At 33.9% G+C, this 19,441-nt stretch overlaps 3 protein-coding genes across 6 annotated transcripts; 1 reads left to right on the top strand and 2 right to left on the bottom strand.

Moving 5' to 3' along the window:
- Window positions 1-1,540: 1,540 nt before the first annotated feature.
- LOC111005078 (COP9 signalosome complex subunit 5a) lies at window positions 1,541-4,743 on the bottom strand. The gene is made up of 6 exons (XM_022276446.2): window positions 4,148-4,743; window positions 3,445-3,726; window positions 3,202-3,349; window positions 3,009-3,091; window positions 1,976-2,053; window positions 1,541-1,892 (listed from the first exon to the last, which is right to left on the bottom strand). The coding sequence occupies exons 1-6, from the start codon at window positions 4,562-4,564 to the stop codon at window positions 1,803-1,805; spliced, it is 1,098 nt and encodes a 365-aa protein (XP_022132138.1). The 5' UTR covers window positions 4,565-4,743; the 3' UTR covers window positions 1,541-1,802.
- Window positions 4,744-9,099: 4,356 nt separating this feature from the next.
- On the top strand, window positions 9,100-11,863 carry LOC111005176 (E3 ubiquitin-protein ligase, putative (DUF1644)). 2 transcript variants are annotated; one of them, XM_022276590.2, is made up of 4 exons: window positions 9,100-9,250; window positions 10,071-11,134; window positions 11,414-11,450; window positions 11,597-11,863. In XM_022276590.2, the coding sequence occupies exons 2-3, from the start codon at window positions 10,281-10,283 to the stop codon at window positions 11,448-11,450; spliced, it is 891 nt and encodes a 296-aa protein (XP_022132282.1). In that variant the 5' UTR covers window positions 9,100-9,250; window positions 10,071-10,280; the 3' UTR covers window positions 11,597-11,863. The 2 variants fall into 2 exon arrangements, with proteins under 2 accessions (XP_022132282.1, XP_087983024.1); XM_088126898.1 differs by having other exon boundaries at window positions 9,164-9,312.
- A 1,640-nt stretch (window positions 11,864-13,503) lies between these two features.
- ACDO1 (Protein kinase superfamily protein) lies at window positions 13,504-19,166 on the bottom strand. 3 transcript variants are annotated; one of them, XM_022276289.2, is made up of 14 exons: window positions 18,580-19,166; window positions 17,998-18,204; window positions 17,396-17,485; window positions 17,154-17,300; window positions 16,861-17,025; window positions 16,583-16,723; window positions 16,319-16,498; window positions 16,028-16,223; window positions 15,769-15,896; window positions 15,147-15,218; window positions 14,400-14,512; window positions 14,165-14,306; window positions 14,015-14,084; window positions 13,504-13,875 (listed from the first exon to the last, which is right to left on the bottom strand). In XM_022276289.2, the coding sequence occupies exons 1-14, from the start codon at window positions 18,883-18,885 to the stop codon at window positions 13,811-13,813; spliced, it is 2,022 nt and encodes a 673-aa protein (XP_022131981.1). In that variant the 5' UTR covers window positions 18,886-19,166; the 3' UTR covers window positions 13,504-13,810. The 3 variants fall into 3 exon arrangements, with proteins under 3 accessions (XP_022131981.1, XP_022131983.1, XP_022131982.1); XM_022276291.2 differs by having other exon boundaries at window positions 18,596-18,733; XM_022276290.2 differs by having other exon boundaries at window positions 18,556-18,693.
- Window positions 19,167-19,441: the final 275 nt, after the last annotated feature.

Below are 19,441 nucleotides of genomic sequence, written 5' to 3' on the forward strand. Positions count from 1 at the left end.
AACCACTAAAAAGTATTGATACTTCGATTATTAATTGCATCAAATATTCTGTGGAACTACGTGTCGCATTGTGTTAGCGACGCGTCGGTTGCAAAATTTTAGTGTATGAAAATGAAACTATACGAATGCAATCATTATTCATTAGTGATCCAATATTCTAATGATGTCCTCTTCATTTCAGAATCGCATCTGGTTCTGAAATTTTTCCAATTTGCTCTGCCAAATAGCTTTCCACTTTTGGAACAATTATCTATAAGGTTTTAAAAAATATTCCGTTGAGTTTATAAACTAAATTATTAAATTCAATAAAATGAGGAGGGAGAGGCTGAATTTATCTTTTTGTTTTTTAGCTCATTCATTAATTCGATGACTTTATTTAACTTTAAGGTCATCCATTTTAAATTAAGTTTAATATTGTTGGTCAGTAGATTTATCTCGGCCCATTCAGATGAAGTATGCATTCCAATCTATATAATAGGCCGACCTATGAAGTTCGTAAGAAACTAAGATGGTTTTTACAAAGACAGACTTTCAAACAGCGACATAACCGACCTCTTTACGTGAGCTTTGACGTGTTTGTTTCTTCTTTACAAATTTTTTTTCTTGCATAGCTTGCTCCAATATAGTTCATTCGAGTGAAAGTTATACTCACCTTCGATATTTGACAGAATTCATCATCAACAAATATAATTTAACCATTTTTTTAGTACCTAATTTAACGAACTTAATTCAGTTCACCATTTTGAATCCAAGTTCTAATTTAACGAACTTAATTCAGTTCACCATTTTGAATCCAAGTTCTACTTGAGCCAAATGATTAAAGGTGAATTGGTAACTAAAAAAACATTTATATGTACAAATAATACGTTACTACAGTCCTGAAGAGCCAAGCTCATTAGTGATTAAGATTTAAGAGGCAAATTCTTCATTTTCTTTTCCTTTGCCAGGGAAAAAAAATTATCAAATTGATCTATAAATAAGTTGATATTTAATTTGTCCATTATCTTTTTTTTTCATTATAATTTTAACTCGGACACATCTCTCACTAAATTATTTAAAATGTAGCTATAAATTTATATATAACGAACATTGTGTACAAAGTTTTTTGTGTTAAAATTTTACAAATAGAGATCAAAATAAACACTTTTTAAAAGTACCAAAAAGACTGCCTAAGTTTGAACTACTCTCCAAAGTCCCAAAAGTGGACCATGGTAATTTAATTTATTTGGCAATTATGAAAACCCATCTATAATCAAATTGTTTGAAACGTTAAAATTATTTTGTAACCATTCACAAGCCTGGCAAAATCCCAAATACAGAAGAGAGAGAGAAAAAGGTTGCTGGTAAAAATAAATTAGAAAAAATAAAAATAAACAAGAGAGAACATCTTCCAAAAATTGTGAAACAAACATATTTTTACCTGTCGGTTTAGAAGACAATAGTTGTTCAAAAGAACTCTTCAAATGGTCCTCAAGCGAATCCCATTCTGTGGCCAATAGAATACTGTGCACTGTGACTAAATTTCAATCAGGAAGAAGACTGAGAAGTGAATCGCCTGGTCTATGATTAACAAATGAAAACAGTACACTAGAAACATTCCGTTTAGCTATTAATCTAGGCAACCCAAAGAAGATTCCCAGTCCTCGGAAATTGCTGCGCAAACGGGCGCAATATCGAAATACACAGTAACAATATACCCCGTCAATCAAAACAAAAATCTGCACCTTTTTCTCTGATCTCGCCTGGTGTGGGGAAGAAATATTGAGCTTCAGGATGTTAAGATTTCGTCAGCTCCCTGCACATCAGCTTTCCACCATTGGTTCGGGATCGGATGCCTCTGGCCGAGACTTGTTCGATTGTCGCACTGAGTTGAAAAGGATGTCCTTGATAACCTAAGCAGGAAATAATGTACAACTTTGAGATGTTGTTTTGCAAAATGAATAGATAATTAAGAGTGGGCATTAGCACTAGTCACCTGTGACATCAGACCATGAACCTGCTCGACCGTTATCTTTGCACTGTCGCGAGTAATCTTTGCAAGTTGAGAGTCTTCCTGCAATTGGAGGATGATATTACAAAATATGACATATGCTTCAATATAAACAAGAGTTCATTAAAACAAATGTTGCGTAGAGCAGCTAGCTCACTTGGAGATGTATGTCGTGTATTGCCATCTAAGATAAACTAAATTCATTCATCAGGAAGCAACAAAAGCTCTATCATGACTCAGATACTAATCTAGACAGTCCTTTAAATGGGACCAAAGCACATCAATAATTAAGATCCATGATTAGGAATCACTAAGTTCCACTCTATATAATAAATCTCTAATGTGCAAAAAATAAGCACCAACTGTGGATACGGAGACAGCAACAAGCAACAAATTTAAAGAAAAATAATCTGTTTGTTTCTTGATATCTATATATATATACACACACACACATCTGAGTATGTATGCATATATCTAGTTTAAATCTTCTCTAAGTTAGAAATAAATATAAAAGGAGAGAATTCTTGTCAGAACATATCAAAGTGAATTTTGCACTGCCAAACCAGGACATAACATTAGGACCAACAAAAGAGTAGGATAAATACAACATTTGAAGTACACATGGTCATACCAGCACTCTGGTTAAAAGGACGGACCAACTTTTTCCAAAACAAGAGAATAGGAAGCATAGAGCTGATGAAAGGAGTGACACATGTCCAACCACGAAAAACTTAGTTACTCGAAATCTTTGTATCAGCCCTAAAAAAGGAACAAAACAACTGTTCTCTAATTTTTTAACACACCCACCACCCTTGGTTTCTGTAAAATGTGGTTTACAGCATAAAAAAAATCTGACAAAAAAGACGCATAATTCCCCTACAGTACAAATTACAGAATAATAGACAATTCTTTTACAGCTTACAACATAGATAAATGCATGTACAAGAAAGATTATATGTGCTCATTCATACATATATAGAGAAGAATAAAGCAAAAGAAAAATGACACAATGCAGTACCTCCTTCTTCCTCTGAGCAGGAGCTATTAATGACCCAAAGCGGGAGTGAGCCAACTGATTCTCCACCTGCTCAAGTTTTTCAGCTGCAAAGCACAAAATGGACCACTAAAAAGAATCATATAAAATCCAAACCACACCGGATGATTTGTGTAGGGTTAGTAAATAAAGCGAGTTCTAGGAAAGATAAGGATACCTAAATCTGAGATTTGCCCAGCAACATAATCTCCATTACCCAAGAGAGGAGAAGATGAAAGAGTATTGACCCAGTACTTGTTCCAAAGCAAATCCAAGAGGTGGCAGTCAAGTGAAGACTTGAAATAAGTAATATCAAGCGCATAATACTGCAACGACATGTAAAAATTGAGTAAAAAGTATACTCGATGGCAACTAAACTAAAAAAAAATATCTGAGAAGATGAAAGATTGAGTGAGGAGACCTGTTTGCAATGTACACCGAAGTCTTCAATCTTATTCAGTGGGATGGTTTGATACTCAGAAACGGGCTCATCTGGTGGCTTATATCCTTCCGGGTAGGTCCTGAAAGCCCCAATCTCAACTTTTCCAGCAGAAACAGTCCTCGTAGGATCAATTACAACAGCCAGAAAGGGCTCCTGAAATTGCTGGTTTAACATTTGTGTGGAAACATCAATCCCCGAGAGCCAGCATCCATAGCCTGGATGAGAATGGTACCATCCTACGACGTTCTCCAACCTCCCAGCCTAAATCATAGGATAATCTTTAAGAGAGCCAACCATCAACAGCACAAAGAATAACCTATGAACTACAAAGCTAGTTTAATAGACAGGCAGCACCATTCACTATTATGTATGCAAGAAATTTAAAATTTCTGATGAAACTCGACCAATTCAAAACCGCTAGATCAATGATATGACATATTAAACGAACTCAGATATCTAAACATCAACAACAAACACAGGATAAACAAGAAATATGTTCAACTTCAGTACACCCCTTCACCTTCAATGTAAAGCTCAATGGACCATATAAACCCAAACTCCATACATACAGACGTATATACAACTTGTCAGACAAAAAACTATAGACATATACCGTATACGTACAATTAATTGAAAAGGAAGCAATCAGAAATGACTATTTCAAAGAGAATAAAAGAAAAACCTGCTTATTAGTCTGAGAATAATCGACCATATACTCGTACGCATCAGCCTGAGCGTTAACCCTAGTCTCAGTACCTTCGACGGGCAAAGCAAAGGCATCCATCACGATAATAGCGTCTCCATCAGTCTTGCCCTGCATGAGTCCCATGACCTCTATAGTTCCACCGGAGCGTGCATGGACGACCATTTTAAGAAGAGCGAGTGCAGAGATCTTCACACGCTTGAAGTAATGGGGATCATTTTGCCACGGCTTCTCCTGCTGGAACTTGGCCTGTGCAGCCTCGTCGTAGTAGAATATCGCATCGGAGGATGAATCTGTAGCTTTGGAGGTGGTCGGAGGAGTATCAACGGGGATGATATTGTTCTCAAGCTCCCAGGTTTTCTGAGCCATTTGAGATGACGACGGAAACGGCTCCATTCGTCTCGGAACAGATGACGAACAAGAAGAACAGAACAAAAATGCTCCAAATTTTCGACTGAATTCAGATTCTTCCGAAATTTCTGATTCCTGTAAAACCAAGAATTTGGGGATTCTTCAATGGCAGCGTTGAAGGAGAAGCGAGTAGACTACCCCCAATCTACAGTTACTGAGGAAATTGATTCTCTCTTCGCACCGTATAAGTAACGAACTTGATGTAGACGGCCCATCAGGTTTGGGCTCAGCCCGTTGATCGGCCCAAATTTAGTCCTATAAGCCCACGGCCATGCTAGTAGTCTGCCTCTATTCAAGATTTTTTTAAAAGAATTATATTTATATTTATAAGATAAAATATCGAATTATCAATTTTGTTTTACAATGTGATATGACGTATGTTCCAATTTTTTTTATTTTGAGATTTTTCTTGTGGTTAAGATTTAAGCACGCCATCTACATCTCTTCATACGGATAAAATAAATAAATAATCAAATAAATGAAAGAATAATAAAAGATGAATCCTTTTATTTGTATATATAAAGCAAGACTAATATTTGAGTTAAGATGGGGCCCACACCCACCGAAATGTATAAAGCAAGACTAATATTTGAGTTAAGAGACATTCTATTCTTCTCTTGTATAAAGTCTCCATCTTTGTTTGTTTTAATACATGTAGTTTCGAAAGGTTTATTTGATTTATAAATTTTTTGTTCATTCATTTTTTTTATATATTATTTATTTAGATCATAATTTTAGTATAATCTTCGCTCATTAAATTTCTTGAAATATGAAATCATAATTTTATATTAAAGAGTTTTTATAAATCTTGTGGTTCAAATTTTGTAAAAAAAATAATAATAATAATAATTGGTCATTTTTTAAAACTACAATAACTAACATCAAAGTATAGTAACTAAAATAAACAAACCTTTTAAATTACATTACCAACATGAACCAAAGTCAAGATTAACCAAAATAGTATTTAAATCCTACTTAAAAATATGGATTAAACCATACATATTATACAAAAATTGAAAGTTCAAAATTTTCACTCTTGTTTTACTAATACAAAAGTTTAAAAAAATTATATTAGGTACTACTATCTTTCTCTAATATTATAAATTTTATAAATGTGGGCGGAGGTTCTAAACGTCAACCTAAAGTTATTGATAATAATCCATTGAGATGAGCTGAATTTAAAAAGTGGATTAAATTTAAAAAAATGTAAATTGCATTATTTAATTTGATCAACAGAAAGTAATATTTGTTTTTTTAAGAAAATATTTATGTTTTCTTTTTAATTACTCACATGTTAACTTTAAAATACAAGCCACATCATCCCACTAAATAGTTTAGATTTGGTTGCTAATAGAGCCACTTAGTTCTTGCCTTTATAATGAAGCATGCTCTGCTTGCCCAATTTGGTGGTGAATTTTAAATTTTTTTTAAAAAAAAAGGCTAATAAAGAACAGCATGCTTCATCCTTTTTACCCCCATTTTTTTCCCCTTTTAAGTAAATTTATTAATATTTGTTTAGAATATTATCTCACTTGATAAGCAATCAAAAAGAGAGAATAAAAAAGAAAATATGATAAGCAAACATGGTTGAGTTTAGTGTTTGACGTGCCTTTTCTTTCTATTTATTTTATTTTATTTTTTCTAACCACCACAATAACCTTTTTTTTTTTCATTCATTTTGCCCAAATTATTATTTTCTTTGTGATATGTTGAAAGTTTTCTCTGTCCCAGATGTTTTTTTTTGTCTTGTATGTTCCTTTTTCCTTTTGTATTTATTGTCTCTCAAATAAATAAATTGATGGAAAAGACATTCATTTAATTTATTGTATTTTGGCCATTGATCATGCATTAATTTCTTGAGAGTACTGTTTCAACACTAGTAAAAAAGCATACCATAAATTTATGGGAATTTGTTATTGCAAATAAGTAGCCATTAAGGCACACCCTTTTTTACTAACAAATCAATTTAAATTGGGTTCGATATATTTTTTGAAATTGTTTTTAAGTAAAATTTTTCATTTCATTCAAAATCGAGAAAAAAAAAAACCCTAAAAAGGGAGTGAAATGTACACTTTATCTCAATTTAGGGGATTTGAATTTGAAATTTTCTTTTAAGATTTGTGTTTCCATTTGTTATTCTATTTTAGTTAGTGAATTTAAAAAAAAAAACTATTTTGTTCACCACCTTAATTTGTCATCAAATGTTTAGAAATCTGAATGGTATCTGAATGGTGTAGTTTCGAATATAAATATCAACATACTAAAATGTACGTATAATTGAATCACTTAAGTTGGTTGATACGATATAGTAGTAATAGATGAGGCGGATATTATATGGCAAAGTAATATATCAATTACAATTTTTAACGACTAATAAATATTTTTACCGTTCTCGAGGTTTGATGATTGACCCACCTTCACAATTGTTGAATTACAAAATTTTAAGACTGGATTTTTTTAACATTTTTCTACAAATCATATTTTAACTCGTTAAATTCATCCTTGCAATTAATTAGTTAAACAACGAGAATGCTGTAAACAATTTATGAATAATTATCTTGCTAAGCACGTGTATGAGCACATATAAGTGTAACATTCAAGGTATTAAATGTCAGTGTTGTGTAAATGTTGATAAAATGTATTGATATTTTGAAAAATTCATAAAAATATTTAAATTTACAAAAAGTCATTTAACTATTTTTAAATAAGTTACAAATTATTATTATTAATATTATGTTCATACTAGTGATAGTGATATAATAGAAATATCGATTCAATTCGTTATATCGATATCGAACCCATGAACATATGAAAACTTAGTACAGCCATAAATGTCATTTCTTAAATTATAATAGAAATTCTTTTATTTAAAAAGATCTCACATTTTTTTAGTACTTGGCACCTTTGTGTTTATCTCATTAGATATTGGACAATAGAGTTCCACATGGACTAGTCCGCATCCCATTATTGGACGAGGGAAATTCCTCGCACATAATTAAGGGAGCCATTAAAAGGTGATTGAAACGAATCAGAAATAAATGTTACAAACACAATAATGAAATTAAAAGTACAAGTCAAAATTTTAAATAAATAGATAAATAAAACTTAACAGACATACAATTATACCGATTTAGAGTCCGTTTGATAATAATTTTGTTCACGATCTCCAATATAAAAAACAGATATGTGTGTACACTTTTCGTTTGTCTATTATTATCTTCTCCCTTTAAATTACACCTTGTATTTAATTTTATAATATACTTTTCAAAATGTCTTAAAAATTCGAAATATATATTTTTAAAAGTACGGTCCATTTAATAACAATATTGTATTATTGAATATCAAGCTTATAAAATTACTTATGCCTATATTTTTTTATTTATTAATTATTTAAAGAAAAACTTTATACAAATTGGCATGATTCATAAACAAAATACACCTTTTTTTTAAGTAAACAGGCTGCAATTCCAAAAGAAGTAAATAAGGGGGAGACGAGTAAATTTTCAAAAATTGTTGATTTTCAAAATATGTTTATTTTTAAAAAATTGGCTGAAATATCAAAAAGTATTTTAAAAAGTGCAAAAATTAAAATAACTACAAGAATAGTAAATAAACATTTTTTTTTTGGCAAAGGAAAATAAATAAACAATTTGAACTTTTCTAAAAACATAATCATTATAAAAAAATCTATTCAAAATTTATAGTACTTAAACAAACAAATATATATATATATATATATTTTTTTTTTAAGGACTATTTTAGTATTTATATCTTTTAACTTTGATTCTTTTGATCTATGTATTTGTAAATGTCTATTTTGATCCGTTTAACTTTTGTTCATTTTAGTTTATGTACTTTTGAGAAGTAGTCATTTTGATCCATTAATTTATATTTTTATCTCATTTCTTTCGATCTTAGTGTAATACTTTAATCACTAAGTTTTTTGAAATGTAACCATAAATTTGTATAATAGGATTTTCATTAGGCATAAATTTTGTGTTAAAAATTTTAAAATAGAGACCAAATTTATCAATTTTAAAAGTAGATAGACCTCAGATCAAAACAAACATTTTGAAAGTACATCAATTGAAATCAATATAAGTTGAAAATATAGAGACTAAAACTAACATTTTTAAATTACACGAACAAAAATCAACTAAATACAAAAATATCGAGATTAGAATAATATTTAAAATATTTGTATTCATGCAAAATATTTAGACGTCAGATTTAATATAATAATGTTTCAAAGAAGAAAAGATTTGATTTAATAACGAAAGGATACAACTTACAACGTGTCGCTTTATTCTGTGATTATATTTTATTATATTGAAAAAATAATGATTTGAGTCCACAAGAAATTATGGAAAAAGAAAAAGAAATAAACAAAAAAGAAAGAGAAAAAAAAACTCTACAATAATGACAGCCATCCACGTCGGCTCGCAATAGCGATTGTCTGAAAGCAATATGGTCTGTGCATCGGAACGGCAATTTTTTTTCTTTTTCTCAAATAATTTTGTTTATAATAAATTAATTAAAAAAGAGAGAAAGTTTATAAAGAGGAACATGCCTTCCCACCCTTCTGACGACTCTCTCACCCTTTTTCCAGGCTCAACTTGCAGATACTCTCTTCTTCTCTTGCGTGAAAAGTCTCCGCCTCTCTTTTTCCAGGTCTAAATCTCAATCTCCATCTGGGGTTTCCATTTTCCACAGATTTTTTTGCTGTATTTCAGGTGCTGCGGCTTGGATTTTTTCGTTGCCTTTGTTTATCTGGAGTTGTTTTACTTTGATTCTTTGGATTTTGTGTTTTTTTGCTTGCGGATTTGGTTGGGTTTTTCTGGGTTTGTCTCCTAATTTCTTGTATTAGCCGTCTGAAAGCCGTTTTTTGTTTGAATTGATGAATTTGGAACCAATCGTTTTTGTTGGTGATTGTGAATTGTGCGTGTTCTTTCAGTAATCGCATTGAACAAAGCATTTTTGGACGGGGTTTTTATTGTTTTTTCCTTTTTTTTTTTTGAGCCCTTGACTATGAGTCTTTTGCGAATTTTCAATCATCTAGAGTTTTGACTTTCGGATTCTTCATCTCTCTCTCTCTCTCTCTCTCTCTCTCTATTTCGCTGTCAGGATCAAATGTAAATGGCATTTGATATTTGTTCCTTTTAAAAGTGGTTCTTGCCCTGATTTTTGTCTACTAAAGGCTTGGGGGTGAATACCGATGATATTCATAAAATAATGAGACGGCATAGAATAAATGAGAATTTGGAATTTGATTGTAGAAGAGTGGAAGGGAAAATGAAAAATCTCCTTTCTTGAAAAATAAAAGCAGCAAATTGTTGTTACTATTGGTTCTATATTAATTTTGAAAAGTATGGTCCCGTAGAAGTTTTCTTCCAGAGAGTGTAGAATCGAAACTACGGGTTGCATTGTTCTTATCAAGAATCTTATTTGCTGATTGTTAGTTACCTAATTGAAGTTTTGGTGTTGTTTCCAGATGTGCAGCCATTTATATTGGTGCAAGGGCTGGCCTTCAAAAATTCTTCAGTGTATTATTCTGTCATCTCGTAGTGTCGTTTTGGGCCTGGTTGATCAATGACGAGATTCTGTTTCTTTGATTAGTATTTTTTTTTCGACTGAGGTGCACGTAGTTCCTTTTTGTCCATTGAGTGTTCTATGAAAGTGGACTCAACTTCCGATTTCTTCCATGGATATTAATCAGTTTAATCCAAACTGGGATGATGTGATTTGTTCAATATGCTTGGATTTTCCTCACAATGCTGTACTTCTGCAATGCTCGTCTTATGACAAGGGATGCCGTCCCTTCGTGTGTGATACTGACCATTTACACTCGAATTGTCTCGATCGTTTTAAAAATGCACACAACACAGCTCCGCCATCGACATCTGATGTAGTTCCTCCAATCAACGTTGAGCCAGTGGCGTCGGAAGATAATTGCAAATTATGTTGTCCTTTGTGTAGAGGGGATGTTAGTGGATGGAAGGTTGTTGATGAGGCCCGCATACATTTGGACGAGAAGAAGCGTTGTTGTGAGGAGGAACAATGTAGATTTATGGGTACATATTTAGAATTACAACAACATGCTCAACTGGAGCATCCTCACGCTCGTCCTTCAAAAATTGATCCTGCTCGGCAGCTCGACTGGGACAATTTTCAGCAGTCCTCCGAGATCATTGATGTCTTGAGTACCATTCACTCAGAAGTTCCCCGCGGTGTGGTGTTTGGAGACTATGTGATTGAATATGGAGATGATGAAAGCGGAGACGAGTTTGAGGATTTTCCAGGGGATGAAGGCAATTGGTGGACCTCTTGTATCTTGTATCAAGTATTTGACAATTTCAGGAACTCGAGAAATCGAAGAAGGTCGAGAATTGCTGATACGAGACGGGGAAGTCGCCGTTTGAGTAATGACTTATCAAATTCCGACGACAGTTCGGTGGCCTCAGTAGAATTTGCAGAGTATGGGGTAGAAGAAATTGATGATGAACTTGTGAGTAGAAATGTCTCTTCAAGGGGTAGTGCCAATGCCAACCATAGAAGGTGAGAAAATGCTTCCCCTTAAATTTCCCTGTGGGCTCTCTTCATTTATTTACCTTATCACTAGTTAGTTGTTGGCTTTACACAATTTTTCAACATGTTTTGGCTGAAACAGACCTGAAAAATTTTTAAAAATGATAAGTTTTACTTACGAATCAGATAGGACTTCTTTGGTTGCATCTAGTTCTTAGCTCTTTAGCTTGGATGTTGCATTGTAATTACAGTTTATTTGAGTTTCTCTTTTCTAACTTGATTAATTCGTCTTCCTCATCCCATACCTAGTTCCCGAAGACGTCGCTCCCGCTTTTACGACAACTAGGTGTGCAAATTTCCATGACTCTTACACTTTTTTTTTTTTGGTCTCCGTTTTAAGTACTCAAACGAGACATCTTTTAAGCACAATCAATTTTCTTTTCCCATCCATCTCACAAATATTATTTCCATTTTCTTTCGATTTTCTTGCAGTGCCGAAAAATGAGGCGGAGTTAAGAAAATAGAGGAACCATTTAGACGTAGAAATTTCTAAGGTTTATGTTATGTGTTATGTTAAAACATTAAGTCCTCACATTGTGTTGGCTTCTTTCTTTCTTTTTTCTATTTTGTTTTGTTTCTACATGGGGTTGTCCTAGGGATGTATTTTCTGCTTACTCAAATATTGTCAAAAGAGATTGAAAGGTGCCAAACTGATGATACTGATGCTTTAATGTACAGCTGATCTAACTTTCCCTCTCATGCTTCATTTAGAACTGTCTTGTTCTCGACCACGGCTTCTCGACATGCTTGAACCCCAAACCAATGCTTATTCTAGAGCTTTTCTAAAACGCCATGCTCTTGCTTACATACTAGTCTCTTACTCATTGTCCACAATTCCGAAATTATACTAGTGTCTTAACACTTGCTTAGATGGGGATCTCTAATGCATAAGCACAATTTGTTGACTTATTTCGGTAAACTTGCCTTTTGAATAGATGAACTGACCGCTGACATACCGAGCTCCTAGTGACTGACTTTTTGATATGGTTTATTTGTATAGACCTATTTTTATGACATTTAATAGGTAGGTAGATCCTACTAATATCATGGTTCAACAAATATTGTAGGGTCAAACGATTGCTCCGTGAGATAGTTGAAATGCGTGTAAGCTGGTTCGGACACTCGCAGATAAAATAATAATATTCTATGAATTACTTTGGTTATTAAATATAATAGAGTCAAATAATCGTCCCATGAGATTAGTCGAGAGGCACATACAAGCTATAGTTTAGATACTCGCATAATAAAAAAAAATGTGGATTCTACTAGTATCTTTGAGCTACTAATAATATATCATATCAAAAAGTTTAAGAAAAGCTTATTGCTTTGACGTAATTGATATTGTTCAATTTTAATGTAGAAAAAAATTAACACACTTTACTAACATCTTGATAAGCTTTCATGATTTATAACATCTTGATAAGCTTTCATGATTTATAGCTCGGTTTTTCACCTTATATTTTTGAAATGGTTGTCAATTTTAGAAACCAAAACAGATTTTCAAATTTTTTTTTCTAGATTATTTTTCCGTAGTTTCCAAAATTTAGTTAAGATTTCAGGGTGTTTGGAAAATGGATTGGTAAGTAAATGAAAATTATAAATAAATTACTCCTCGTTGTTCAGTCATTTGATAAGAATGATCATTGGTTCAAACTTCTAAATTTTAATTGGTTGATGTTATAAATAATATTATATATATATATATATATATAAACTGAAAAAGACACTTCGTAATTTTGTTCCAAACTTTTAGTTCCTGAAAATGATGTCGTCGGCCACAGATACTTAAAAATATGGTTTGTCAATTGTCCAATAGTAGAAATAAATAGGCAACAATCATTTGCCTTCGTTTTGTTTTTGTTTTGTGCTACTGGCATATCTGCAAGATCGATCAATTCGCACCAATCGCTATTTAAATAGTGATTTCCTAAATATATATTTTAGCCTTTGGAGTGTTTTTTTTTTCTTTTAATTTAGACTTAGTTTCTACAATTTAAAAATTTTCAATTCAGTTCTTATGCTTTAATATTTTTCAACCATACAATTCACATGAGGTGAATGTCAAAATTTGCTGGTGATAAAGTTATATGCATAATACTTAGTGAGACGAACACAAATTTATAAAAAAGTAGGTCATCTAAGTAATAAAAATTTCTAGTATTTCCTCCAAATATATAAGTTGGGCAAAAAAATTTATCCTTATTCCACATAATACTTTTTTTTTTTTTTTAAATTACTACAAACTCATTAAGAATAGTACATATAAACTTATAATCAGTCAATTTTAACTTGAAAGAATAATATAATTAAAAAAAATGTTAAAACATTACCGACTTAAATTAAAAGAAAAAAAGATACTTTATAGACTGAAACATTAATTTAGCCTTTCAGTTCCAGTGTAAAAATACATTTTCTTGCACAAGAAAAAGGCTAAAATTAGTTCCTCAGAGAAGAATCCCTTTTTTACTCGAAAGTAATTTTCTATACAAATATATGATATGCCTGTAAAGATAAAATACCTCCCTGTAATTTACAAATGCTCTTGGTTAATGCTTATAATGTATAACGGCAGAAAGCCATCTTCGGTACTAGCTTTCCGTATGAACTGAAATTGTATTTCTATAGGTGGCTAAATAAGGCTATCTTTTATCTGTCTGATAGAACGGAATCGCTCCAAGCAAGCACGAGGTCCCGGACAACTGATGGGAAATCTGCAAAAGACAGCCCCGGTCGTGGTCGCGGGGGAATGTTGAATTCAGTGTTAGGTTTCGACTTGATTCGACTCGAATGTGTCGATGTTTAACTGTCTAAATGCTTAAATTTTAACGATCAGTGATTGTAAGGCTCTACCTCGGGCTACTTCCAAAGCCATTGATGGTATGTCTATCTGATCTTCGAGTAATCTGTAGACGTCCACGAGCTAACAAAGATGGCAGTGACATTTAAGTACATTTTAAACCAATGGAATCAAATTAAGAAGGGAAAAAGAAGATTACTGACCTCTTGAACATGAAGCTGCGAGTCTTCGGTCAAAGCAAGAAGAAGCTGTCGACGGATTCCTTCGTCAAGGAGGAAAAGGCGAGCCCCGTCTTTGATTGTATCTTTGAGGTCAAGCTTCCTCTCAACTTGTCTTGAACCTTGCCTGAAAAGGTTGTCCGAGAAGAAACAAGTTGATGGTATATATGCGGAAAGAACATAAGCTAGAGTTGACTGTAGAAACTAGAAAGTTACAGACAGGTCTTTCTTTTGCAATGCGGGATTGCTGCTCATCTTGATTACGTTCTCCTTAGCAAGCACTATGAGATTTTCAAGACGCTTCCACTGGAACATTCCATCTTTGAATAAAACCTAAAGAGCATGGGAAATAAAGTATCTAACTTTTTTAGTGAGCAATTGAGCTTTTCATTAATAAAATGGAAAAGAAAGCATATATACGAGCATACAAAAAAAAAAAAAAAAACAGCTCTACAACAGGAGGCCCATCTAAAGAAAGGAGTTCCAATCTTGATAATTACAAAAAAAACTTAGAAACTGACCCCACAGGAAAGTATTAATTCTAATAAGCTCCCAAAAAATACTCCTTGATCTCTCCAACTCCAAAAAATTCTATTATCACTCCATCCAGATCCCCACAAAATAGCAAAGAAACAAGTTTGCCACGAAAATTTTCTCTCATCTCAAAAAGGAGGGAACAAGAAAACCTCTCCCATCAGAGTCTCACAGTCAGTATTACAAATCCAAGACACCCAAACAGCTAAAAAACACGACCCTAGATATCCTGAGCATATTGAAGATGGCCACAAAAATGCAGTCAAAATGCACTCCTACAAAGCACACACCACTGTGGCCCAAGACGAGCGCCTTTGAATACCAAGGTGTTGACTTTCCCTTTCCCATCCAAGGTGTTGAAATTGCCATATTAAGAAACTATTTAGACTAAAATGAATTAAACTGTTATACATAGGAGTAGTGTTGATCAAACCTGAATGAGGCGTTCACGTAAAGCGGGGTTCGGATCTGTCAGAAGGCGCTTTGCCACATATGGATATGCAACCTGTTGAGAAATAAATATCAACAAACATATGGCAAGCATGGGGATGGAGATCAGATCCTTAGCATGAGAAAGGAACAGAAAAGGACAAGGTAATGAAAGCATAGGTAGTGCTTACAAGCCCATTGTAGTTTGCAATTTATAAACTGTTTTCTTTTAGAGACAACAAATCAAAATTCGTTAAGTGGAAAAGAAACCAAGACATTCTCCCATGTCTAAGCCCTAAGGGTTTGCGGAAATACACTAATTCACTGCCTTGAATAGTAGCTTAAGAGCATTCTTAGAAGTATTTCGATTGAGGGGAACATTGTGAAAAACCTGTGCGCACGAAATACCCCAACACTTTCAAAACCCTAGATTTTCGCCATAGTTTATTCATTAAACAAGAAGTCGGGTCTAGAAATAATTGTCTCTGACTGCCCAACATAAAAACTAGGATGTCTGCCTATTAAGTAGGCGCCCGGCTCTTTGCAACTTATTCTTCTACTAACATAAGAAAACATACCATAAGAATTTAGAAGCAACGTGCAGCTTATGTAAAACATAACCTCACCTCAAGAAATTTGAAGTCGGGCTTGAGAGTAAAACAAATTCCCTCTTGAGTCAGTAGAGATCGAATAACAAGAGAAAACCTTTCAGGTATTCGGATAGGATAATTATAAACCAACTGGTTAAACTTTCCTGGAACACGTGGAGCAGCTATCTTAGCAATTCTATATTACGAATCTTGACTTTATAGGTACTCTGTTGAAATTAGAAGCTTATACTGACTAAAAACTTCATACGATCATATGTGGTACTAGGGAAGTTACCAGTGACACTTCGGAAATTAAAATCAGATAACCCTTTCCCAGCAGAATTTTGCCAAATTGCTTCTAATGCCGGAATGATAGGAGCAACGTCTGTTCCAGGGGCCAGAAACCCGAGCCTAGTGAAATCATTTGCCATTTCAGCGTAATCCTCATTTACAGCATGCACAACGGCATCGATTAAGATCTGTTTGTTTTGCTGAAAGATAGAAAGAACAACGCCACACAAAAAGAATATGAGAGAAATAATATATTGTTTTTTATTCAATTTTTCCATTTAGGACAAAAACTTACCTGACTGAGCACGGCAACGTTGCCAAAATCCACATAAGCAATACGTCCATCTCGCATTGCGAAAATATTTCCAGGATGGGGATCACCATGAAATAACCCAAATTCTAGCAATTGCCGCAATGCTGCACTAACTCCAACTGTTAAGAATCCATCAACATCAATGCCAGCATTCTTAATAGCCTGGTTTGTATGAGTAAACTGTTAATAATTCAAGTAGTACCCGAGAGGCTCCATGTACCAAATAATCCATATTAACAATCAAACCTGTGGGTCAGTGCAGCGGATACCATCAATCCATTCCATCACTAAAACTCGTGAACCAGAAAGTTGTTTGTAAACACGAGGAATTTTAACTGTGGGGTCATTTTTGAAGTTTTCAAGAAAATCCTCAAGGTTACGGGCTTCCTGAATTAGAAAAGAAAAATTAGCACAAGTATTAAACAGTGAGACATAACTTGTCTTCCTGCATGCTTTCCACTTATGGTTGCTTCAATGATATTTGGTCCAAGAGGACTTTGATAGAGGACAGTTCAGATCCGTACCAAAGTATAATCAAGCTCCTCCAATAGCTTCTCACCAAATTCATCGACTATGAGCTCAGCATTACACCCAAGTTTTTGTAGACTGATGCCATTTAAGAAAGAAGCAAGTGTACGAAAGAGAAAAAGGTCCTGATATATTATAGGCTCTATCTTGGGTCTTTGAACCTGCCAAAAAATTATATAATAATACTGAGGCTAAGTTTCTTAAAACAGATATGCAACTAGAAAATGTATACTATATAAACATCAGAAAATATGAGGAAATAATGTTCATTGGATAAAATCATAAAAACCTTGATAGCAACATCCTCGCCAGAATCTCGTAGTGTAGCTCTGTAAACTTGACCCAAACTTGCTGCTGCTATTGTCTGTGATGAAATTTTGCTAAAAACAGCTTCAAGAGGACGGCCCAATTCCTCTTCTATGATATTGAATGCAACCTATGCATCGTCAAACCACATGAAATTACCAGAAAAAGATAAGATCGTGCATAAGGATGTCTCAAATTCATTAACTGCTGACAACAGCATTGTACCTGATTAGGAAAAGGAGGAACATCATCTTGAAGAATGCAAAGTTCATTCATATAATCTTCTCTAATAATATCAGGTCTGTTGGCAAGGACCTGCCAAATGGACGAAAGATATAGACAACTATGAGATGCTGAAAGGCCGTGTATGCTTTGCTTTAGAGAGCATATATCTTTTCTAGAACACATGACAAATAGAGCTCTCACTGCCTGAAATGGGCTACTCATAGTTTAACTTTTAAAGCACGGCTACTACAAGTTAACTTTTGATCTGTAATCAAATACATCTGAGCTGATTTCAGTAGTATCGTATCATGATTTTTTAAATAACCAGTAAAAGATCCTATCGAGCTGCAAACAGAGCTTAGAAGTCCGTGAATATGGCTTGGCTTTTAATTAAGTGGACACAGATCAGGGTATCCAGGGCACTTTCTTGATATTGATGGAGAGAACAGGTAGATGACAGTAGTGGAAAATTACAATACATAACATGCTTAGATTTCATTCAGCAAAACAATTTATGATATTGACGATCAGAAAAACAAACCAACGAAATACAAACATTGATAAGTTGATGAGACATAAACCACAATTTAAGAGCAACATACCTGACCAGCTTTAATAAACGAAGGTCCCAAATCACACAATAGATTTCTAAGCTGCTGAGCGCGAAACGGAACAACTTCTTCATCCCTTCCTACAAAGCAGTCATACATCAATGTGGACCAGTACAATCCCAGACTCCAAACTATCTCTACACCACGCGAAATGAGTGACAAGACTGCTCCTCTGGATTCCAACACCTTATTTCTCACCTATATACAAGATTCAAATGGTTATACATGACAAGCTTAACCGAATATTATTTTGGAGCGCCATCATATACTGAATCGTCAAGCTTAAACAAGTACTCAGTGGATTTCTCCCTAACAGTACCAAAGCCGACATTTCGCAAAAGAATACTAGAAAATTGTTATCATGATATCACAGTCTCATTCTCCGCTAAATTTTTAGAGAGATGCTTATTAAATATACTGCCACAATTAAGTATGAGTAACAATGGCGCGAAATAACATCATCCACGCAGTAAAGAATGAGGTCTTGAAACCATATTAGCGGAGAAAGACACGAATATGCAAAAATGGAATATACATTCAGTTTCTTACAAATTACTGTTAAAAAATTCGTACTGTCTCGGGAGAATACTTGCGAAATGGTATGCAAACACCACGCTCGATGTCGAGCAACTCCAAGGCAGTACTAGATTTGGGCACCTGCCAGTCCTTACCCTCACTGGAACCATCACTCCTTCCACTCGCTGCAGTTCTACTGCCGGAAACGTCTGCAGCAAAATTAGAAATCCTAACCACAGAAAGCCTCTTGTTCCTTCCTCGCACGAACCTAATCCTACAATTCGACAGTGTCCGACCTCTGAAGCTGCGTTGTTCAGCAGAAACCGAGACGCCATGCGTGCAGTTCGCGAGGACAAAATCCATGTCCAAAAACGAAAAATCGAAACCCTAAAATCGGAAAAAAACAAATTAGAAGAAACACGGCGTTACTGAGCTTGGCGCCGGAGAGGAACAGCGAACGATCAACTTCAAAAATCAGTTAAAGTGGATAATTCATCTTCGAGATTCGTGCGCTTCGATAGAGCCACAAAACGAGAGTTCGGTAATTGATCCCCTCCACAAAAATACTTCGGCCATGGATAGTTGAATTGAACCATACGTGTACGGTACAGCTACCTTTTTCTATTGGATTAAGAACACAAAATTCGCGGCTGAAGTGGCTTTCGCCTATTCGTGGTCGTGGCTCACTGGATTCTTCAAACAGAGTAATCAATTTGAAATGATATCATTGCGTACAAATTTTACGTTAAAATTTATAAATCGACTAAATTGGTCATTTTTTAGCAAAATGAACGTTTTGAAATTATTCAGTGAAGAGTAACTCAAATTTAATGAATTTACATTTATATTTATGTACGCAGTGTTACGACCTCTAATATATAATATTATAATATATAATATTATAATACTTTCTCTTTGA

The sequence above is a fragment of the Momordica charantia genome (genome assembly GCF_013281855.1).
Source record: "Momordica charantia cultivar OHB3-1 chromosome 8 unlocalized genomic scaffold, Mcharantia_2.0 BLBB01000008.1, whole genome shotgun sequence".
Lineage (NCBI taxonomy): Eukaryota > Viridiplantae > Streptophyta > Magnoliopsida > Cucurbitales > Cucurbitaceae > Momordica > Momordica charantia.